General features: G+C 37.9%; 1 protein-coding gene across 1 annotated transcript in view; it reads right to left on the reverse strand.

The window, feature by feature from the left end:
- LOC150087953 (dual specificity protein phosphatase MPK-4-like) overlaps positions 1-17,550 on the reverse strand; it is a 60,629-nt gene extending 43,079 nt beyond the window's left edge. The window contains exons 1-3 of the mRNA XM_090369978.1: positions 17,276-17,550; positions 14,155-14,268; positions 4,656-4,777 (exon numbers count right to left, since the gene is read on the reverse strand). Coding sequence (XP_090226104.1) covers positions 4,656-4,777; positions 14,155-14,268; positions 17,276-17,550 — 511 coding nt within the window. The remainder of the gene's footprint in view (positions 1-4,655; positions 4,778-14,154; positions 14,269-17,275) is intronic.
- Between the last annotated feature and the right edge of the window lie 4,266 nt (positions 17,551-21,816).

The raw sequence follows: 21,816 nt of genomic DNA on the forward strand, positions 1-21,816 counted from the left end.
TATTGTTGGGATATCAGAGAAGTGGTGTCATACTGATATTAGGAAGGCAGAATTGGAATTTGGGGAGTACAATGTGTACAGAAAGGATAGATAGGATAGGAAGGGAGGAGGTGTCATGCTGTTAATTAAGAAAGACATAAAATCAAAAGAAGTGCATCCAGTTGATATAGATGAACAGTGCACTGTTGAGTCAGTTTGGTGTAACATAAGCACTGCAAAAACAAAAATAAGAGTAGGAGTGTGTTATAGGCCTTAGTTGCTAATGCTCCTAAAAACCTAGGCCTATAACAACAAGTGTTATAGGCCTAATGACTCGAATGAGTACGATGAACAATTGTACAGAGAAATAGAGTGGGCTAGTAAATCAGAATGTCTTATAATGGTGGATTTTAACTTCCCAGATATTGGCTGGAACTTGTGGGTTGGTTACTCACACACTAGTAAGTCTTTTGTGGATTTATTGGATAATTGTTTTCTGCAGCAGCATGTTCAAGAGGCAACCAGAGAGGGTAATACTCTTGATCTGGTTATCAGCAGTGATCATTCGTGTATTAAGAATTTGCAGATAAAGGAACCACTAGGTGGCAGTGATCACAGTGTATTGATGTGGGATTTACTTAAAGATATAATTACCATCAGGGGTAAAGGAAAGGGTTTTTGCTTCCGTAAAGATGAGTACAGTGGTCTCAGACAGTTTTTAAATTCTGTACAGTGGGATCAACTGACGATGTTACCAACAGTAAATTCTAAGTGGGAAGCATTCAAGGAATTAATCGTGGAAGTTACTAAAAGTTTCATACCTATTAAGAAATATTGTTCAAGGTTTAGGCCTAAATGGTTATCAAATGAACTAATGAGACTTGTGACAGAGAAGAAAAATGCATGGGATGCATATAAATTATCAAGCAACTCAGAAGCCTATGGCAGATATAAGCTAGTCTGTAATCGGGTCACAAAGGAGGTTAGGCAGGCGAAGGCAGATTACAAGAAATCTTTGGCAAAGGATGCTAAGAAAAACAGGAAGAATTTCTTTACTTATATAAACTCTAAAAGGAAGCGATGAATCTGATTGGTTCACTTGATATCGATGGTTCGACTGTTGGTAATCCTGCTCGGATAGCAAACAAACTGAATGAGTATTTTGAATCTACATTCACACATAAGGAATTATTAAAGTTTGAAAATGGCAGAAGGTTATCAAATTGTAGCAGGGTGCTTAATGGTTTTGTAATAACTGAGAGCAAAGTGGAGGAGAAATTGTTGAAGTTAAACATAAGAAAGGCACCTGGGGTGGACGGAATCTATCCAGTTATATTAAAGGAGGCAGCAAAGCAACTAAGCAAATCCTTAGCCATAATTATGTGAGCATCCTTGGACTCAGGAGAGGTCCCCATGGACAGGAGATGTGCAAATGTATCTCCAATTCACAAAGGGGGATTGAAGGGTGACAAGTAATTACAGACCAGTTAGTTTAACTGCTGTTCTGGGTAAAATAATGGAGTCACTGGTTAAAGATGCATTGCAGGATCATCTAGACAAGACTGCAGCAATAATTCAGACACAGCATGGGTTTGTTAAGGGAAAGTCTTGTCTGACAAATTTGATAGCATATTATGATGTGCTTACAAAGGAACTGGATGCAAAAAATAATTTTGATATCATATATTTGGATTTCAGGAAAGATTTTGACACTGTTGTGCATGGAAGACTATTGTACAAATTGGAGCAGAATGGTATTAATCGTAAGTTGCTACAATGGATAAAAGGATGGTTGAGTGGGAGAAGACAGAGGGTGGTAATCAATGGGTGCTGCTCTTCGTGGACTAATGTTATTAGTGGAGTCCCACAGGGTTCAGTGTTGGGTCCACTGTTGTTTTGTATATTTATCAATGATATTGATGAAGGTATATCAGGCTTAGTTTCAAGTTTGCAGATGATACAAAGTCTGGCAGGGTTGTTAATGACAGTAATGGCAGTGTACTACTGCAACAGGATCTAGAAAATTTGAGCAGATGGGCTAAGAAGTGGCAACTGAAGTTTAACCTTGACAAATGCAAAGTACTGCATATGGATAGAAGTAACCCCAGAGAAACGTTCCAACTGTGTGGTACTACACTTAAGGTGGTAGAAAATGAAAAAGACCTTGGAGTAATTGTGCAGTCAGATATGAAGTTTTCTGAGAAATGCAGAGCAGGTCATGGGGTTTTGTCAAAGATATATAGGAATTTTGCTAGCAGGGAAAAGGAGGTGATTGTCCCTCTGTATAAGGCAATGGTCAGGCCACGCCTTGAGTACTGCGTACAGGTCTGGAGTCCTGATTTTAGGAAGGATGTAGATTTGCTTGAGCGTGTATGGAGAAGGGCAACAAGATTGGTGAGGGGAATGAAGGGATCCTCTTACCAAGAGAGGCTTAAGTTCTGCAAATTGCAGTGGCTGGTGACTAGGCACCTGCGCAGTGATCTGATTGAGGTGTATAAGGCCTTGAATGGGTTGAGCACACTGAATTCTGATGGGATCCTTCCACTTGTTCAGATTACAAACCTAAGGGGGCATATATTCAAATTAAGAAAAGACAGATGTAGAATAGATATGCAGAAAATTTGCCTTTAGCCAGTGAGTGGTTAATTGCTGGAACAAACTTCCATCTGTCATTGTGGAAGTTGTTAGGTTAAATAAATTTAAGGGGGAACTGGACAGGCATTTGGAGGGAATGGTGTGATTTTTTTTTTTTTTTGGCTGATGCTGCATAAGCTTATACACTTGCTTTCTTGCATCACATGCCACTACTACTACTACTATATCATGTGAGTGACATACCATGACACAGTGTGATTAGATTAGAAACGCCGACCGGGCTAGCCAGGTGGGCAAAGTGCCTGCCTGGCAACCCAAAGGTCGCGGGTTCGAATCCCGCCTCGGGCTTGGATCAAAGTACTGCAAAAACCTTGGGAGGTGCACTATGGCCACAGAAGCCAATGCGCCAACAACTACAAAAAAAAAAAAAAAAAAGATTAGAAACGATGGATGGAGACAAAAAATTTCCTGCTTCCTTCGTGTATCATGGCCATGAGATCCAACCGGATAGTGCGGCACCATCGTGATATCCAAGCCTGAGGCGGGATTCGAACCCGCGACCTTTGGGTTGCCAGGCAGGTACTTTCGCCCGGTCGGCTTGTTTCCCATTGCATGGCCACCATATTCACCCGACCCTACACCATGTCTCCGCAGGCAGCACAGTGGTATTGTCACCGTCCCCCCCCACACCGGGTGGAAAAGGCCCGGGTTCAAATCCCGTCGATGACGTGAGGACCTTTAATGGGCTTTTTTCACTCCATGGCTGAGTTAGTCGGTCTCAGGAGTAGATAGCAAGGTTTTCTCCCCCAGAAACTGGGTTTTTTTCATCCAGCAAAACAGGAGAACACATACAATTTACAGACAAAATAATTTGATTTGATTTTGACTTTACATCGTGTGATTTTTGGCTGTGGAATCACCTCAAGGCCAATGTCTATCGAGGAAGTTTCCCTAACCTGGCTGTCTTAAAGGACAACGTAACATAACACGTGCACGAACATTACTCCAAGATGTCGCATTTTGCAGTGGAGCACACTGTGCATCGAATGCAATTTCTGGTGCAGAACAATGATAATCATATCGAAAATCAACGTAACGTCATCGACCATCGGGAGTAAACTGTGAGTGAGTTTGGAATGTGAAACCATTTACTCTGGCAGTTTAGTTATTTCTTTCTGTTTTTTTTGCAGGGAGTGCAGGTAAGGGTTTGTAATTTTATTGGGGTCTGTCTTGGTTGTTTGTTTGTTGGTGCTTTAACCCCGGTGGCTCACATCTGGTGAGTATGGGCTTGGCACACCCAGGGTCCTGAGCTGGATATCATCATTCTTCTCTTTCTTGGTGATTCCCTTCTACTTCTGACTCTTGTTTTCTCTCTTGGGGTAATTCAGAATTTTTTTTTTTTTTTTGGCTGGTGCAGCATAAGCCTCAGGCTTCCTTGCACCACATGGCTAACATAGGTTGCTGGTGCCCAACACCAGCAACCTATGAGGAAAAGTTCAGAAAGTAGCCAGACCCAGACAGGAAGTTAAACAGACCCAGACAGGAAGTTAAATAGACATAGCACATGGAACAAGTAACAACCATCTGATCAACCACTGGCATGATGCCAAAGAGCCTATATAAGAAACCAGCAGTAAGAGGCCTCCCAGAGAACACCTACAGCAAACTGCAGAAAGCTGTGATCTAACACCTGTAGGACAGAGTTCCTCGAACAATAATAGTAACTGGACATAACAATTATTCCATAAACCCAGTCAGAGTACCCATTTCAGGATGGAAGGGGCAAAAAAAAAAAAACACCAAAAGGAGAAGAGAAGATGATGATAATAATAAAAACAAAAATTATTTCATAATGAACTGATTATCCTGTGCTACTTGCTAAAAGCCTTAACTATTGAATTACTATAATACTACTAAGATTTACTGTCTTTTAATCAGAGGGATACAATATTCTGATAAATAGCAGAATTAAATTACTTAACTCGTGTGAAACTTGATATTTATTTTAAAATCATCTGCAAAAGCACTAAAATAAATCTACCACTTCAACAAGATCTCAAGTTATTATGAATTAAAATTACCTCTCTTAATTTTCTTGGTCATCTGAGTCAGTATAAATAAACGATACACATGATTATTGGGGTCGGCTCTCCATTTCATAGAATGGTAAAGAAGTAACTGGGCAACAAATCCAGGATTGGGACTAGAAAAAAAACACATTTTATACTGCACTAGCTAAATACACAAACATATATATTCAATAATACTGATGCCAGAAAATAAAATGCTGATTTCCACTTCACCATATTTTCCATCTAAGCATCTGTGATAATGAGTATGTGTCATAAAATACAGACTTTTTGATTCTACATGATATACTACATGCTTCCCTGAATATCATTATGCAAGAATGTAATTCAAGATGGCAAAATATTTTAAGAGGCACCTGTATTTTTTTGTATATGAAGAAATATATAAATATAAATAAACCATTTATTCTTATAAGACACAACATTTTCAATCAATTCATTATGCAACATCACTAATCAAATGCCAACCTTCCTTCACAGAAGCAATATAGTTTCAAGTCAGGGTGCTCCACAGTTGATGCTCTCCAAAACCTCCTTATGGCTGCTGCAGCAACAGATAAGAAATACTTTCTTGTTATCTCCATTGACTTTGCTGGGGCATTCGATTTGCTCTGGTGGCTGAGCATCCTTGGCGGTCTCTGGAAAGCAAACTTACCAACAAACCTCCATAGCATCATTAAAACCTCTCTCCGACAGATCTGTATCTATCAACACACCATTCCAGAAACTGACAAGGCAGGTTTACAGGGGCTATCCCCAGGGTTCTGTCCTGGGACCGCTCTTGTGAAATATTGTCATGGATGATTTTCTCCACATTGATCTGAGTGAGTTTGGTTTGCAAGCTTTTGCAGATGATACTCACTGTCGCTGCCAACACTAGAGCACAGCTTGAGAGCATGGCAAACCACTCTCTCAGACTTCTTCACGACTGGGCAGGATATCACTATCTCAGGATCTCCCCAATGAAAACAAGCTCTATCCTGCTGAAGGTTACTCTAAATATCCAACGGCCACCACAAATAAAAATTGAAGGTAAAACAATTAAACTAACAGCACAGCTAAAATATTTCGGAATCATTCTTGATCCAAAACAGTCATTCCAACTACATCTTAAATATCTGAGGACGAAGGTCAGAATTATGCTGCCCTTGGAGTCTCACGACATGATTGGGGACTGAAACAGCGCACTCTGTCATTGTTTTACAAGGCAATATTTATTCCAATCCTCTTAACCATCACCTGCGCCTGCTGTATAGTTAGCACCCAATCACAACTACAGACTTTGGCTGGTGCCCTTCCACTTGATTTGGAGATCATCCACTGTGGACGTCTATAAAAATTGTCCAAAGGGATCTCCTATACCTTCCTAGGCTTCACAGTGGATCTGGCAAACAATCAAAGAGTAAAAAAGAAACACTTTGTTACCCATCTGCAGCAGGTATGGCAAGAAAGATGGACAAACTCATCTAAAGGAGAAATCACACAAAAATTTATCCCTGACATTGGCAGAGTGTACCCGAGTTCTCCCCCAGCCTGCACCCAACTTTTCTCTTGACTGGACATGGATCTATTAAAGCCAAACTCTCCTTGCTGGGAATTGCAGAGGACCTGACCTGTTCTTGTGGGGAGTTGGAGAGCTAGCAACATTTGATGTATGACTGTCCATTATACGACGACCTACAATGCATCCTCATTACTAGGATAACATACCTATCAAGAAACTGAGAGTGCCATCTGTTAGACTCTGAACAGGATTACCACACCTTCACATGCTTCGAGCAAGACCTTTTCACATGACGGAAAATCCAGAAAGTGGCCAATAGAGGAAATAATATCAACAACAATCAATTGTGAAAAAAAAAAAAAAGTATCTAAATTAGACTCTTGTGTACAACTGACTGGACAAACAACACAACCTTGACGAACTTATATAGGACTTTGTCCTACTCCTAAGATTGCCTTGGCCTCATGGCAACAAACTCCTTTTTTTTTCTTCTCCTTCCCCTTTTTTCTCTTTTTTGTTTCTTTTTTTTTTTTTTCTTCTCTTCTTTTTTTCTCCTCCCCTCCTTTTTTTAAATTTGGTCTCTGTCCAGGAAGCTTAGGTGACCCTAGCAGTGACCAGCCAGAGAAGAAATTTGTACTGCACAGCCTGGCTCATCTCCTAGTAGTGTGTACGGGCAATGTGGGGTACCAACAGGGGTCCTGTGGCCAGGAAGCCAGAAGAACAACAGAACCCGACATAAATCTACATAAACCCACACTCCACATACTTCTGGCATTTACAGAGTACAGTTATCTTCACAAGAGTACTAAAGGCACAGTTGTGGGAAACCACCGGTGGCGCCTCACCCCCAAACACTATGTATATTATGTACACTACATGCATCAAAGATATAACAAGAGAAAGCATATCACTACTGACATTAACAATGCATCACATACATTATTTTGCTAAACAGGTCAATATTACATAAGTCCAAGTGGGAAAAGGTATCGATTATCAGTGTCCTGGTACAGCATTCAACGTGCTCAAGAGAAATTAAAAGATAATTACCTATTAGCATAAAATGACACAAGAAATAGAAGTACTAATATCTGTGTGTCCCAAAAGTCATGCATAATAAGGTGAAATAAGAGTGTTTCTAATTTAATTTTGACAGGATGGAAGGAAAACTAACACTACAGAAAGAGTTGCCATGATATTTATGTTATGCAGCTTCAGGCATCTCATGAATCTATTCTAGAGCATGCTACATTCTTCCAGCAGGATGGTGCACAACACTTCACACCAAGGGATGGAAGCGAAGGAATACCTGAATGAACACTACAATCACCAGAATAGATACCATTCAATTTCTTTCTTTGGGGACATTTTAAATCTATTAGTGTATCAAGATTATCCCAGAATGATTACAGAACTGTAGCAGAAAATCATATCTGAATATGCAAAGATCTCTGAATAAATGTTATTGAAGCTTCAAGAGTCCTTATAATCAAAAAAAGTATTTACAAGGAAATGATGGAATATTGAATTTCATCTGTAATTTCATATGTGAATCTGAATTGAACCAATATTATTTTATATTATTCGGTGTGCTACTTTTTGGACATTCTATATATGTGTGTTTGATGTAATAAATATAACAAAATGTCCACTGAGCATCATGTTAAAATGACATCAATATCAAATATAACGACAAGTATATTCAATGATGTGATATCGAGCATTATGTTTTCGTGAACTCTTGCTATTTGCAAGATGAGAATTGTCGGGAAATTTCTTTAATGCAGCAGTCGAAATAGCATTTACCTACTCACTGAGAAATTTTATATAACTTTCTCCTTTCTCCCATTAACTAGAAATTCCATCCCAAGTTCTGCTGATAATAGTACATGACATTAGACTTTCCAGTTTGACAAACAGCTACAACCTGACAAAAATATATGTATAAATATAAACACATATGAATACAGGAATATATAGAGAATTAGGATATGTGAAAGGCTACACATGTTGTAAAGAGAAGTGTAATCTACTTTAAATCTGCTTATACAAATTGTATTTAAATCTGTTTTTAAGTTAAATCTACTTAACATAACTTTATTCTCTTTCACTTTATTCTATGCTACACAATGTTACTTCACTTCATATCTTGAACTAGTTCAGTTCAATTTTTGATTTATTATCTTTATATATATAATAAATCAAAATAAAACTTTATATTCTTCATTCATATATGAATGAAGTGAAAAGTATACTTTTCACTTTCCTCCAACTAATTTTTTTCACAGTCTGGGCTATTAGTGAGGGCAGGAGTATGTATTCCTATTCCGATTCCTTACCTAATTTCGTCTCCTGTTAGCTAAACTGTTATACCATTGCCTGTGATCACAACATGTATGGCACATAATAGCCTTAGATGCTAATGCACCAATAAAATCCTAATCAATCAATCACAACATGTACACAAAATGAATACAGTAAAACCCCGCTATTCGCGGTATCTGTATTCGCGGTTTCGCGTATTCGCGATCGCCGATTTAATATAAAATGAAACCTAAAAAATGTAAATTTTAAAGCGCCGTGAATATTTTCCGCCATAAAAAAACATGGGCGTGGCTAAAATTATCTTTCCCGGTCAAAACAGCGCTCAGTGGGTGGGGGGAGAGGGGTGACAAAATCGCGAGCGTGGATGTTTCTCGCTAATCCTTGTTCAATATGTGTTATACGCTTGTTATGGAAGGTTTCGTCGTTTGCTTTTAATTTATACGCTTATAAATTGAATAAATTTATAAATTGATATGCTTACAAAAGTGATAAATCTACCGTTTTGCAGTGTAAAACAGACTTTTTCGAGTGTGTTAACGGAAGAAAGTGACTTGATTGTGGACAAGTTCTTTCTAACCCCTACAAAAATATGACTACGAATAACAAGAGAAATGTGAAAATATCAAAGAAGGTGATGACATTAGCGAATAAAATTGAGTTATTAGATAAAATTTCTAATGGTGAAAGTGTCTCCTCAGTGGCAAAACATTATAAAATCAATGAGTCAACGGTACGATCAATCAAAAAATCGGAAGAAAAAATCCGCCGTAGTGTCCGTGAAAACGCGCTAATTGCTTCAAAAATTTGCTCTGTAACTTGTGATGTTAAATTAGAAAAAATGTAAAAAGCTTTAAATCTGTGGATAGAAGACCGAACTCAAAATAAAATTCCGTTAAATTCACTCATCATTCGTGAAAACGCAAAACTCCTTATCAACGCTTTAGCGAAACTGGTGATAGCACTGGCGGGATAGATTTTTTAGCTAGCAAAGACGCTGGTTTGAAAGATTTGTTTGAAATTTCTAATAAATATTACATTTAATATTAAATTGTTTCTTATTTTCATTTCGATGCCATATGCTTGCATTTCACTATGTACTGTCTATGTACATAGTCATATTATGAAGGTACATATAATAAATACATAGACAAAATTTTAGACTAGTTTTTCTTATATACTTTGGAACGGAACCCCTTTATTACTATGGGAGCCATAACTCAGTATTCGCGTTTTCGGCATTCGCGGCATTTCTCAGGAACGTAACCCCTGCGAATAGCGGGGGTTTACTGTATATACAAGTAACGCTACCAAAGTACAACCCAAAATCAACCAAAAATACGAAAATTCGACAGCCCAGGGCCATCAGATTAATAAATTCATGATTTTAATTGGCATTTTAAGTTTAATTTTGATATGTAATGTAGTTACTTACCACATTATATACGTATGCAATGGAGAATATTTTAAACGTACAGATTTTTAATTAATATTAAATATTTTGAACAACATTTGGCATCTTTTCACTACCATTTATTATGTGCGAGTCATGGTGGTATAGACTGCAACTCACAAATACATATGTTACATTACAGGAATACAGTGTTCAATTAGCGCTGATTCATTTAGCGCTCTGTTTTTCTGGAACGAATTATCAGCATTAAGCGGGGATCACCTGTGTGTGTGTGTGTAACATATGCATATGTTATATATAGGGGTCCACAAACTTTTTTTGATATTTGAAGGGGGGTCCGTAGATCTCAGTAGTTTGGGAACCACTGAGATAAATGATTCTGGTCCATAAAGATATAAAAACCAACATTTTGGAATTCAAAAGTACATCACGAAGGGGGTCAAGACTACTACTCAGGATTTCTAAGAGGTACATGCTAAAGGTTATAATGATCTATGCACCAACACCGAGCCATGATGATGAAGAGGTTGAAGAAATGTACACCAAAATGGAGAGTTTTCTAGATGAGCAGAAAACCCACTACACTATCATTGTGGGAGACTTCAATGCTAAGGTTGGAAAGAGACAAAACAGCACAGAAAGGGGAACTATAGGAAATTTTGGAATTGGTGAAAGAAATGAAAGGGGCGAAAGACGTGGAATTTGCAGAATCTTGAGGATTGTCAGTAATGAACACTTTTCTCAAGAAAAGAGGTGAACAGAAAGTGGACATGGAAGAGCCCAAATGGATGAACAACTAATGAAATCGACTTCATCCTCATTTAATTTACCTTGTTCAGGAAGTTAACTCCATCGTAAATGAAGTTACTTCCTGAACAAGGTAAATGTTGGAAGTGATCACAGAATGGTAAGCTGCACACTTGATATAGATGTAAGAAAAGAAAGGCAAAAACTGACTTGAGTAAAGTCTTTGAGATAACAGAAGAGGAGAAAAAGCAGTATGTACTGGAACTTAAGAACAAGTTTGAGCTTCTGCAGACTGCTCAAGACCAAGAAATCAACGAGGAATACTACAACTTTCTGAAAGTGATAAAGCCCAAGAAACCTACAGGTAAAAATAAATCCAAAAAAGAAAAAATTAGTCAAGAAACTTTTTTTTTTATTTGATTTGGTAGTTGTTGGCGCATCGGCTTCTGTGGCCATATTGCACCTCCCAAGGTTTTTACAGTACTTTGATCCAAGCCCGAGGCGGGAATCGAACCTGCGACCTTTGGGTTGCCGGGCAGGTACTTTACCCACTCGGCTAGCCCGGTCGGCCAGTCAAGAAACACTTCTCATGATGAACCAAAGAAGACAAATGAAGAGCAAGATAAACACTGACAAGGAGAAAATTGAGTATACTGAGTTATGCAAAGTCATTAGACTCAGAGAGGACATAAGAAGATTTAACACAATAAAAGTAAAACAAGCATTAAGGGAAAACAAAGGACTTAAATCAGCAGGCATGAGCAGTAATATAGCAAGACAAATGATACTGAAACTGAAGAAAAGCGATCGTGTACTTATAAATGGCAGAGAAGGCATAATTCAAACAGCAGAAGACTACTATAGAGAATTATACAAGGAGTGAGGGAATGATGCCAGCAGTGGGGAAGATGGATTGCAAATTAGTAACACATATGACATACCCTATATCCTTCCTGATGAGGTAGAACATGCGTTGAAGAAAATGAAGAATCAGAACGTCCCGGGGGAAAGATGAAGTTACTATAGAGTTGTTAAAATTAGGAGGAAGGGACATGCCACAAAAACTAGCAAGACTCTTCACAAAATGCATTAGAAAAGGTGTGATACCTAAGGAGTGGAATAATGTAATCATAGTGTTGCTGCATAAGAAAGGAGAAAAATCAGAAATTGGAAATTATGTGCCAATTAGCTTGTTATCCCATGTCTACAAGTTGTTCACAAGGATCATTACTAACAGATTAGAAAGAATACTTGATGAGAATCAACTGAAAGAGCAAGCTGGCTTTAGGACAGGATTCTCAACTATGGATCACCTTCACATAATATCACAGCTAATGGAGAAAGTAAATGAATATAAAACACCGTTATGCCTGGCATTTGTGGATTATGAAAAGGCATTTGACTCCATAAGGCAATGCTTCAGGCACTGGAAAAACAAGGCATTTACCCCATATATTTTGATTTTGAAGAAAATTTATGAGAACGCTACCTTTATTAGACTAGACAAAGACAGTTGCAAATTTAATGAGAAAGGAGTTCGACAAGGAGACAATATCTTCGAAGTTGTTTACTGCCGCCCTTGAGGAAGCTTTCAGAAGATTAGACTGGTTTCAGAAAAGAGAATGTGAATGGAGAGTACCTAAACCATTTATGATTTGCAGATGACATTGCGGTCATAAGCCACGATCCCAAAGAATTAGAGGAAAATCTTAATCAGTTATGCAGAGTTTGTGAGAATTTTGGACTAAAGATGAATATGGCTAAAACAAATGTAATGATGAACAAGTATGCCACAGAAAGGGATAGAATCATTGAAGGAACAGTAATTGAAAAGGTGGAGTCATATACTTATCTGGGACAGGTCATTAGCAGTAATGATGATAAATGGCTAGAAGTAAAGAGAAGAATAAATTTTGGATGGATAGCATTCAGGAAATATAGTCACATACTGAGGAGCAATATCTCAATTTGTCTGAAATGTAAAATAATGAACCAATGTATACTCCCCACCATGACTTATGGAAGTGAAACTTGGACATTCATCAAAAGAATGGAAGAGAAGCTGAGAACTACACAGCGAAGAATGGAAAGAATTATATTGGGAATCACACTGTTAGATAAGAAGAGAAACACATGGATTAGGCAGCAAACTTAAGTAAAGGATATTTATCAATTCTTATCAAAACTAAAGAACTAAAATGGTCTTGGACAGGACATATAGCTCAAAGACATGATGACAGATGGACTAAGAAAATAACAGAATGGTACTCAAGAGGAGCTAGAAGAAAACCTGGAAGACGACAGAGATGGACAGATGAAATTCACGAGAATCCATTTACTACCCATCCATGGGTAGTAAATGGATGGCCATTGCACAAAACAGAAGGAACTGGAAAGTTGCTGGAGAGGCCTTCATCCTGCAGTGGACTGAAAATGGCTGATAATGATGATGAGATAGATGAAATGATGCCTTCCACACTATGATCGCAGTTTTTCTTTAAGAGTTGTCTATGGTGTATCTACACTGATATTATAAAGATATAGTAACATATTTATGTATTCGTAGCTGAGGAAGAAACACACACACAGAGTTGAAAGCTTCTGTAAGTATTTTATTTTATCAAAATAAGCAAGTGCAGTGAGTAGGGGTCAAAGTCCCCTAGTTTTACTTATTATATTACTCATTTTTTTACTATTGTATAAGTGAATTGTAATAATTTAAAAAAAAAAAACATTTTAGAAATATCATTTACTTCCAATATATTTTTAAAATTTATTTCAAATTTGTCATACTGTGAATCATGCTAAATTCTATCCTGAGTGAATATCACTTTCTGTGTTTTCCTCACGATTACTGAAAACTAATAATGAAAAACCTCATGACCAATCTTTCAAAAACATAAGACTATCAATAGCTATGGAATACATGGAGCAGTTCTTTACAAATGATAAGTCTATTCTGCTTTATGCTCATGGGAAAACAAACTTTGCCTGCACCACAAGTTGCATTGGCATTGAACTATTTGCAAACGAATATCCTCCCTAAAAGGTTCATCTTCTATTTATTAATTTCTACAAAAAAATCATAAATTAGACAGTCTGCTTCACTTTTTAAAGTAGTCTCTATCTAATTTAGGGTGGTTATTTCGATAACTAGAAGTTTTTTAGACTATAATGCTCTAAGCATAAGTGTTCCCACGAGTATTATGAATGCTGTCCTCTTTTCCTTAATTACTTCAAACTTCTTCAATCTACCACAAATTCTCTTTGAGAAAATAGTCTCTACCTTTACCTTGCCTAAGGCTTTCACAGCACAAGATTTATAGTCTTCCTTCCCTTCTCATAACTCACTATAAAAAGCATATAGTTCTATAAAGTGGGAAAAATCATCTATAAGAAAATACATTTTATGCTTTCATTCAATATAATTTCACAATTCATAATTTTTTAAATTTATATATTTTTTTAATTTTACTGATAATATATATAAAAATTAAACTTACCATATACAGCTTCTCTTTTCCTTTACTTTTATCAATGCATCCTCATATGAAAGTTGATATTTCTGCATGACATATGCTATCACAATGGTTGCACTGCGAGAAACACCTGCAAAACTAAATATATATATATATATAAATATATATATAAAAAAAAGGAAAAAAAAAAAAATATATATATATATATAATAATTCTGTATAACTAAGTACTATAGTTAATCAGTACAAAGAGATCTGAATTAGGGTCAAAATAAATCTCTCTGAAATAGTACCTTTCACAGATTTAATGAAATTTAATTTTTATGGATCTATTAAAAACAATTTAAGATTTCAAAGGAATCAGCCCTTAAAAAGTAAAATTACCTTTTCAACAATTAATTAATTAATTATTGTAGTTTTATCATTCACTTTATATGTTATTAATTAAAATATAATATATAAAGTATTTGTTTCACTTCACTGCACATACCTTACAATACAACATTTACTCAACTTTCTGTAATATTAGCATTGGCATTAGTAGAGACATATCCAGAGGATCACATCTGGTATGGGCTTGGCACATCCAGGGTACTGAGCTGGATATTATCATTCTTCTCTTTCTTGGTGATTCCCTTTCTCTCTCTCTCTCTCTCTCTCTCTCTCTCTCTCTCTCTCTCTCTCTCTCTCTCTCTCTCTCTCTCTCAGGGTAACTCAGAATTTTTTTTTTTTTTTTTTGCTTGGTGCAGCAAAAGCCTCGGGCTTCCTTGCACCATATGGCTAATAATCATAATCATAATCATAATATGATGCAAGAAAGCAAGCTTATACAGCATCAACCAAAAAAAAAAAAAAAAAAAACACTTCCCATTTCACTAATCCATTCATTCCAAATGTTTGTCTAGTTCTGCCTTGAATTTATTTAAGCTATCAACTTCAACAACAACAGATGGAAGTTTGTTCAGGCATTCAACTACCCACTGGCTAAAGGCAAATTTCCACACATCTATACAGCAACTGTCTTTCCTCAATTTCAGTCATGCCCCCTCAGGTTTGTAATCTGAGCAAGAGGAAGAATCCCATCAATATTCAGCCTGCTCAATCCATTCAAGGCCTTAGCCATACATCTCAGCCTCGCAGGTGCCTAGTCTCCAGAAGCTGAAATTTGCGGAACTTTAAGCCTTTCTTTGTAAGAGGCCCCCCTTTGTTCTGCCCACCAGTCTTGTTGCCCATCTCTGTACTCATTCTAGCAACTCTACATCCTTCCTAAAATGAGGGTTACAGACCTGTACGCAATACTCAAGGTGTGGCCTGACCATTGCCTTATACAAGGGGATAATCACCTCCTTATCCCTGCTCGCAAAGTTCCTGTATATCATTAACAAGACCCCCTGACCTACCCTGGCAGCCTGTCTGCACTGCTCAGAAAACTTCATATCTGACTGCGCAATTACCCCCAGGTATCTTTCATTTCCCACAACCCTGAGGGTAACACCTCCCAGTTGGTACATTTCACTGGGGTTACTGCTACCCATATGCAGTACTCTGCATTTGTCAATGTTAAACTTCAGTTGCCACTTTTTAGCCTATCTTCCCAACTTTTCTGGATCCTGTTGTAGCAGCATACTGTCATTACTGTTATTAACAACCCTGCCAACCTTTCTATCATCTGCAAACTTTGACATTAAGCTTGATATACTTTCATCAATATCATTGATAAATATACAAAACAACAATAGGCCCAACACCAAACCCTGAGCAACACCACTAATAACATTAGTCTACATAGAGCAGTATCTATTGATTACCACTCTCTGTCTTCTCCCACTCAACCATCCTTTTATCCGTTGTAGCAACTTGCTCTCAATGCCATACTGTTTCAATTTGTACAGTAGTCTTCCATGTGCAACAGTATCAAAAACGTTCCTGAAATACAAGTATATGATATCAAAATTATTTTTTGCATCCAGTTTCTTTGTGACCACATCATAGTCAGTAGAGGATTAAGGTCGGTTGAGACCCCGGGCGCAGAAGAAAATATTGGGCCCATTAAAAAAAAGAGAGAGACAGGGAAAATAAAAATACATGTTAACCATTTTTTTAAATAAATAAAAAATATTATGTACTATTAATGTTTTATTTTCAATAAAATTTGAATATAATATATGTATAATATAATTAATAATAGCATAATAATAATCACAAAGTTTTGAACTAATAGTTGAACATATTAGTTCAACTAATTTGTTGGGATTTTGCGTACAAAGTTGGGGTTTTGCGTGGGCATCTTCAGAAGTCGGGGCCCAGGGGCGCGTGCACGGTTCGCTCGCCATTAAATCCGCCTCTGATCATAGTATTGAATCAAATTAGTCAGACAAGACTTCACTTTAACAAACCCATGCTGTGTCTGAATTATTACTGGTCTTCTTTAGATGATCCTGCAATCCTTCTTTAACAAATAACGGCATTATTTTCCATGAACAGAAGTCGAACTAACACATACTTTATTTCTTACTGGAATTATACTAAAAATTGAAATATAACACATTTCATGGATCTTCAGTTATTATTGAATAAAAAAAATTATAGAAACTAGTAATTAGTATTATTAGTAACAATAATGAAAGAAAGCTTATACGGCATCACCACTCAAAGAAGAACCATTCTCACATGAGGTGTAGTTTGGTGACACTTAAAATGGTGCCATCAAACCTCATCTGAAAATGGTTCAACTTCAGTTTTATCAATTGACAATGCTGTTGATAAAAGCAGCAGCAGCACAAGAGATTAAGATTGTTTAAACTGCTGCTTTATGACACTCCTCATGACATTTGCAGAAATCACATTTAGACCTGTACCTTTATTGACTGTGACAAAAAAAAAAAAAAATCTGGTTTGGAAAAAACATGCTCTTAAGTGACGAGATCTTGCACAATGGTTAGCATGATCTCTTCACTTAACAACATTGTTATTGTTAAGTGGGCCCCTTGTTGCCAAATTTTAGATCCTGCACAATGGTGTGCATGATCTAAAATCTGGAAAAGTGAAGATTACCCCTCCAAGCAACTAACAACAGGTCATAATTAAATTGATGCAGAAATTTATATTAACAATATTATCCTAAAATACATGAAAAGGGCCTCACCAATGCACCAAACAAGCACCATTTTTTATTGCTGAAATAATAAATTCATTTGTGTCACCAAAGTACGATAACAGATCTGTATCGGGCTTATCATCTGCCACAATATGCAAGTTTTGCATGTCTACATTTGCAGGTTTCTTTAAAGGGAATACATCAACAGTAAGAACATGAGTAATTCTCAAAACGCGTAATAGCTGTTCATTCTCCGCGGCACTCACACCACCAATGAACAATCCATGCTCAATTTCATCACACAGCTCAGTTTTTGATATCATTTTTATTACAGCACAAAACAAACAACAGTGTATTATCTTACTACTCTGTGATACAAACTGTAATCGTCGTAATTTACTACTTTGTAGTCATAAAGAAACAAAAACAAACGACAATCCACCAAGAAACCCTGCGGTACTACCGATTACCGCAATAATTGTGTACAGTATTACATTTTGGCACCGTTTGTCATTTACTGTGTGGAGCAGTGATTCCCTATTGTTTCATATTATACAGAGATAGACAAAATTAACAAAACAAAATGCTTCTAATGAATATTATATTATGAACAGTGTCGCCGAAGGCAAATATTTGATATAATAGGAATCCTGACATGCAAATTAAGTATCCAACAGAAATCGATCTATCAGGGCTCACATCTGGTGAGTATGGGCTTGGCACACTCGGGGTCCTAAGCTGGATATCATCATTTTTCCCTCTCTTGGTGAGTCCCTTCTACTTCTCGCTTTCTTTCTCTCTCTCTCTCTCTCTCTCTCTCTCTCTCTCTCTCGGGAATTATTTTTTGGCTGGTGCAACATAAGCCTCAGATTTCCTTGCACCACATAATAATAATAATAATAATAATAATAATAATAATAATAATAATAATACAGCTCCATTAGTAACATATTCCTTTGGGGTCATAGATTGAACTAATTCCGAGCTAGAGGATATCATGCGAAAGACAAGGACAATGATGACCAAGAGCAGCCAACACCACCCGAAGTCAGCAGTGCAGAGACTAACAATAGTTCGGAAAGAGGGAGGGAGGGAGGAAGAGGCCTGATAAGACCTGATAGAGCAACAGAAAACAGCGATAGTTAACATGAAGGATTACTTTGAGAACAACACAGCAGCACTCCAACAGGCCATAAGGAAGATGGATAAGTGGGGTTCCCCACTCAACTTAAGCGAGGAGCCCCCTCCCTCTCAGACGGTACAAGAAACGAACCTAGAAAGATGGGCAAAGAAGACACTCCATGGCAGACACTACAATGACCTCCATCAAGATCACATCGATAATATTGCTTCCAATGCATGGCTCACAAGTGGGACGCCCTTCCCCAAGACTGAAGGATTCATGCTGGCCATCCAAGACCAGGTAATCAACACTACAAACTATAGAAATACATCGCAAAGGAGCCCGGAATGTTAGATGACACATGTCGACATTGCCACCTGGCCTCAGAAACAATTCAGCACATCACAGGGGTATGCAAGGTGATCACCCAGACTGGGTACACTCATATATACGACAAGGTAGCCAGGATAATACATCAGAAGCTATCGAGGAAATACCTGTTGACCAAAGAAAGTGTACCGTACTACAAGTACAAGCCCCAAGCAGTACTAGAGACTCTAACCCACAAGCTGTACTGGGACCGCGCCGTAATAAAGGATAAGACCATCCCGCACAACAGACCGGACAGAACTCTTGTGGACAAGATGGAAAAGGCAACCTACCTGATTGACATAGCGGTTCCCAACACTAGCAATGTCCAAAAAACCCATGAGGAAAAAATTAGAAAGTACACGAACCTGAGACATTAGGTCAAGGAGATGTGGCATATGCAAGAAGTAACGACCATCCCGATCATCGTGTCAACCACCGGTATGGTGCCAAACCCCTATATAGCAGCCTAGAAGCAATAGGTCTCCCAGAGAACACCTACAAGGAACTCCAGAAAGTCGCAATCCTGAACACCTGTAGGATAGTCAGAGAGTTCCTCGACCAACAGTAACACCAATCATAACAACCACCCTGCGTACTTGGTAGCAATACCCGTTAGGGAGTGGAATCCCCCAATCAGGGAGAAATAATATAAGAGCAACAATAACAATAATAATATCACCTTACAGAGCCGCACATTATGCAAACTATTCATACCTATAAAAACATGGGTTGCAACCACACCACTTCATTCCCGTTTTCAGGCTTGCTCAGTGGAATATTCACATTACCAGTACTCAGGATGATACGACATCGTCATTTAGATGATTTTTGGAGATGGCGTGCCGTTGGACGATATGAAGATGGGCGGTCATAGGCGAAGGTAGTACGTTGTCTTGATGTAATAGTAGTAATGGCAAATGATGAAAGAAAGCTAATTTAGCATTAGCCAAAAATAAAAAAATAAAATAATAATAATAAAATAAATAACTTCGCCCATCCCTACCATCCAAGAATTAGATTAATTGTCCTTTCAATTTATTCAACCAATCCACTTTGACAACAGATGGATGCCTGTTCCAACAATCAATCACCCACTGGCTGAAGGAAAACTTCCACACATCTATCATCAAACCATTCTTCCTCAACTTGAAGTTATATCTCGTAATGCGCGTGAAAGTGAAAGCAAGTGAAAGAATACCATTAACATTCAGCTTATTTAATCCATTCAAGGCTTTAAATACCTCAGTCAGAGCTCCCGCAGGTGCCTGATTTCGTGACATTGTAATTTGTAGAACTGAAGCCTTTCTAGGTAAGAGCACACTTTTGTTCCCTCCACCAATCTAGTTGTCTTTCTCAGCACCCATTCCAGCGGATATACATCTTTCCTAAAGTGAAGCCTCCAAACCTATACAGAATACTCGAGATGCGGCTTAACTATGATCTTATACAAGGGGATAATCACTTCTTTATCACTGCTAGCAAAGTTTCTGTACATCATTGACAAAACCCCATGAACTGTTTTGGCTGCATGTCTGCACTGCTCAGGGAATTTCATACCTGACTGCGCAATTACCTCAGATCTTTTTCATTTTCCACTACTCTCAGTATAGTATCACACAGTTGATTAGTTACTCAAAGATTATTGCTACCCATACCTTCATTTGACAATGCTAAACTTCAACTGCCATTTTTCAGCAAATTGCCCAATTTTCTTAGAACTTGTTGCAGTAGCTCACCCTGATTATTGTCATTAACCACCCTGCCAACCTTTGAATCAACTAAAAACTTAAGCCAAATATACCTTTCTTCAATATTATTGATAAATATTGAAAACAACAATGGACCCAGCACTGAACTGTGGGGAAACTGCACTAATAACAATTATCATTCCAAGAAGAGAAGTGCCCATTAATAACCATTCTCTGTCTTTTTCCATTTAACCATCCCTTTATCCTTAGTAGTAAGTTCCCCTTAATGCCATATTGCTGAAGTTTTGTACAGCAGTCTTTAGTGTACAATAGTTTTAAAATCCAAATATATGATGTCGAAATTATTTTTTGCAACCAGTTCCTCGGTCACTGCATCATAGTAACCTATCAGATTGGTTAGACAAGACCGCCCCTTGATTAATTAATGATGTGATTGCAATATAATTGAATGGTTGCCCAAATGGTCCTGCGTTATTTCTTCCACCAGTAATTTCATTATTTTCCTGGGAACAGACGTCAAGCTAACAGGCCTGTATCAATGGACACTGCTCATCGTGGACTAATGTTATTAGTGGAGTCCCTCAGGGTTCAGTATTGGGTCCTTTATTGTTTTCTGTATTTATAAATGATATTGATGATGGTATATCAAGCTTAATGTCCAAGTTTGCAGACGATACGAAGGTTGGCAGGGTTGTCAAGGACACTACTGACACTATGCTGCTGCAACAGGACCTGGAAAGGTTGAGCAGATGGGCTGAGAAGTGGCAAATGAAGTTTAACATTGACAAATGTAAAGTACTACATATGGGAAACAGCAACCCCAGAGCAACGTATCAACTCTGTGGTACTACACTGACAGTGGTAGAAAATGAAAGGGATCTGGGGGTGGTTGTGCAGGCAGATATGAAGTTCTCTGAGCAGTGCAGATGGGCTGCAAGAGTAGCTCATGGAGTATTGTCAATGATATACAGGAAGTTTTCCAGCAGGGATAAGGAGGTGATTATTCCCTTGTATAAGGCAATGGTCAGGCCACACCTAGAGTACTGTATACAGGTCTGGAAGCCGCATTTCAAGAAGGATGTAGAGCTGCTGGAACTAGTACAGAGAAGGGCAACAAGATTAGTGAATGGAACAAAGGGGTGCTCTTACGAAGAAAGGCTTAAGTTTTGCAAATTACAGTGTCTGGAGACTAGGCACCAGCGAGGTGATCTGATAGAGGTGTATAAAGCCTTGAATGGTTTGAGCATGCTCAACGCTGATGGGATTCTTCTTCTTGATCAGAATAATCACCTGAGAGGGCATAAATACAAATTGAGGAAAGACAGATGTAGGATAGATGTGCGGAAATTTACCTTTAGCCAGCGGGTGGTTGGTAGGTGGAACAG

The sequence above is a fragment of the Mastigoproctus giganteus genome, chromosome 3, assembly GCF_048544385.1.
Source record: "Mastigoproctus giganteus isolate SK-2022 chromosome 3, ASM4854438v1, whole genome shotgun sequence".
Classification (NCBI taxonomy): domain Eukaryota; kingdom Metazoa; phylum Arthropoda; class Arachnida; order Uropygi; family Thelyphonidae; genus Mastigoproctus; species Mastigoproctus giganteus.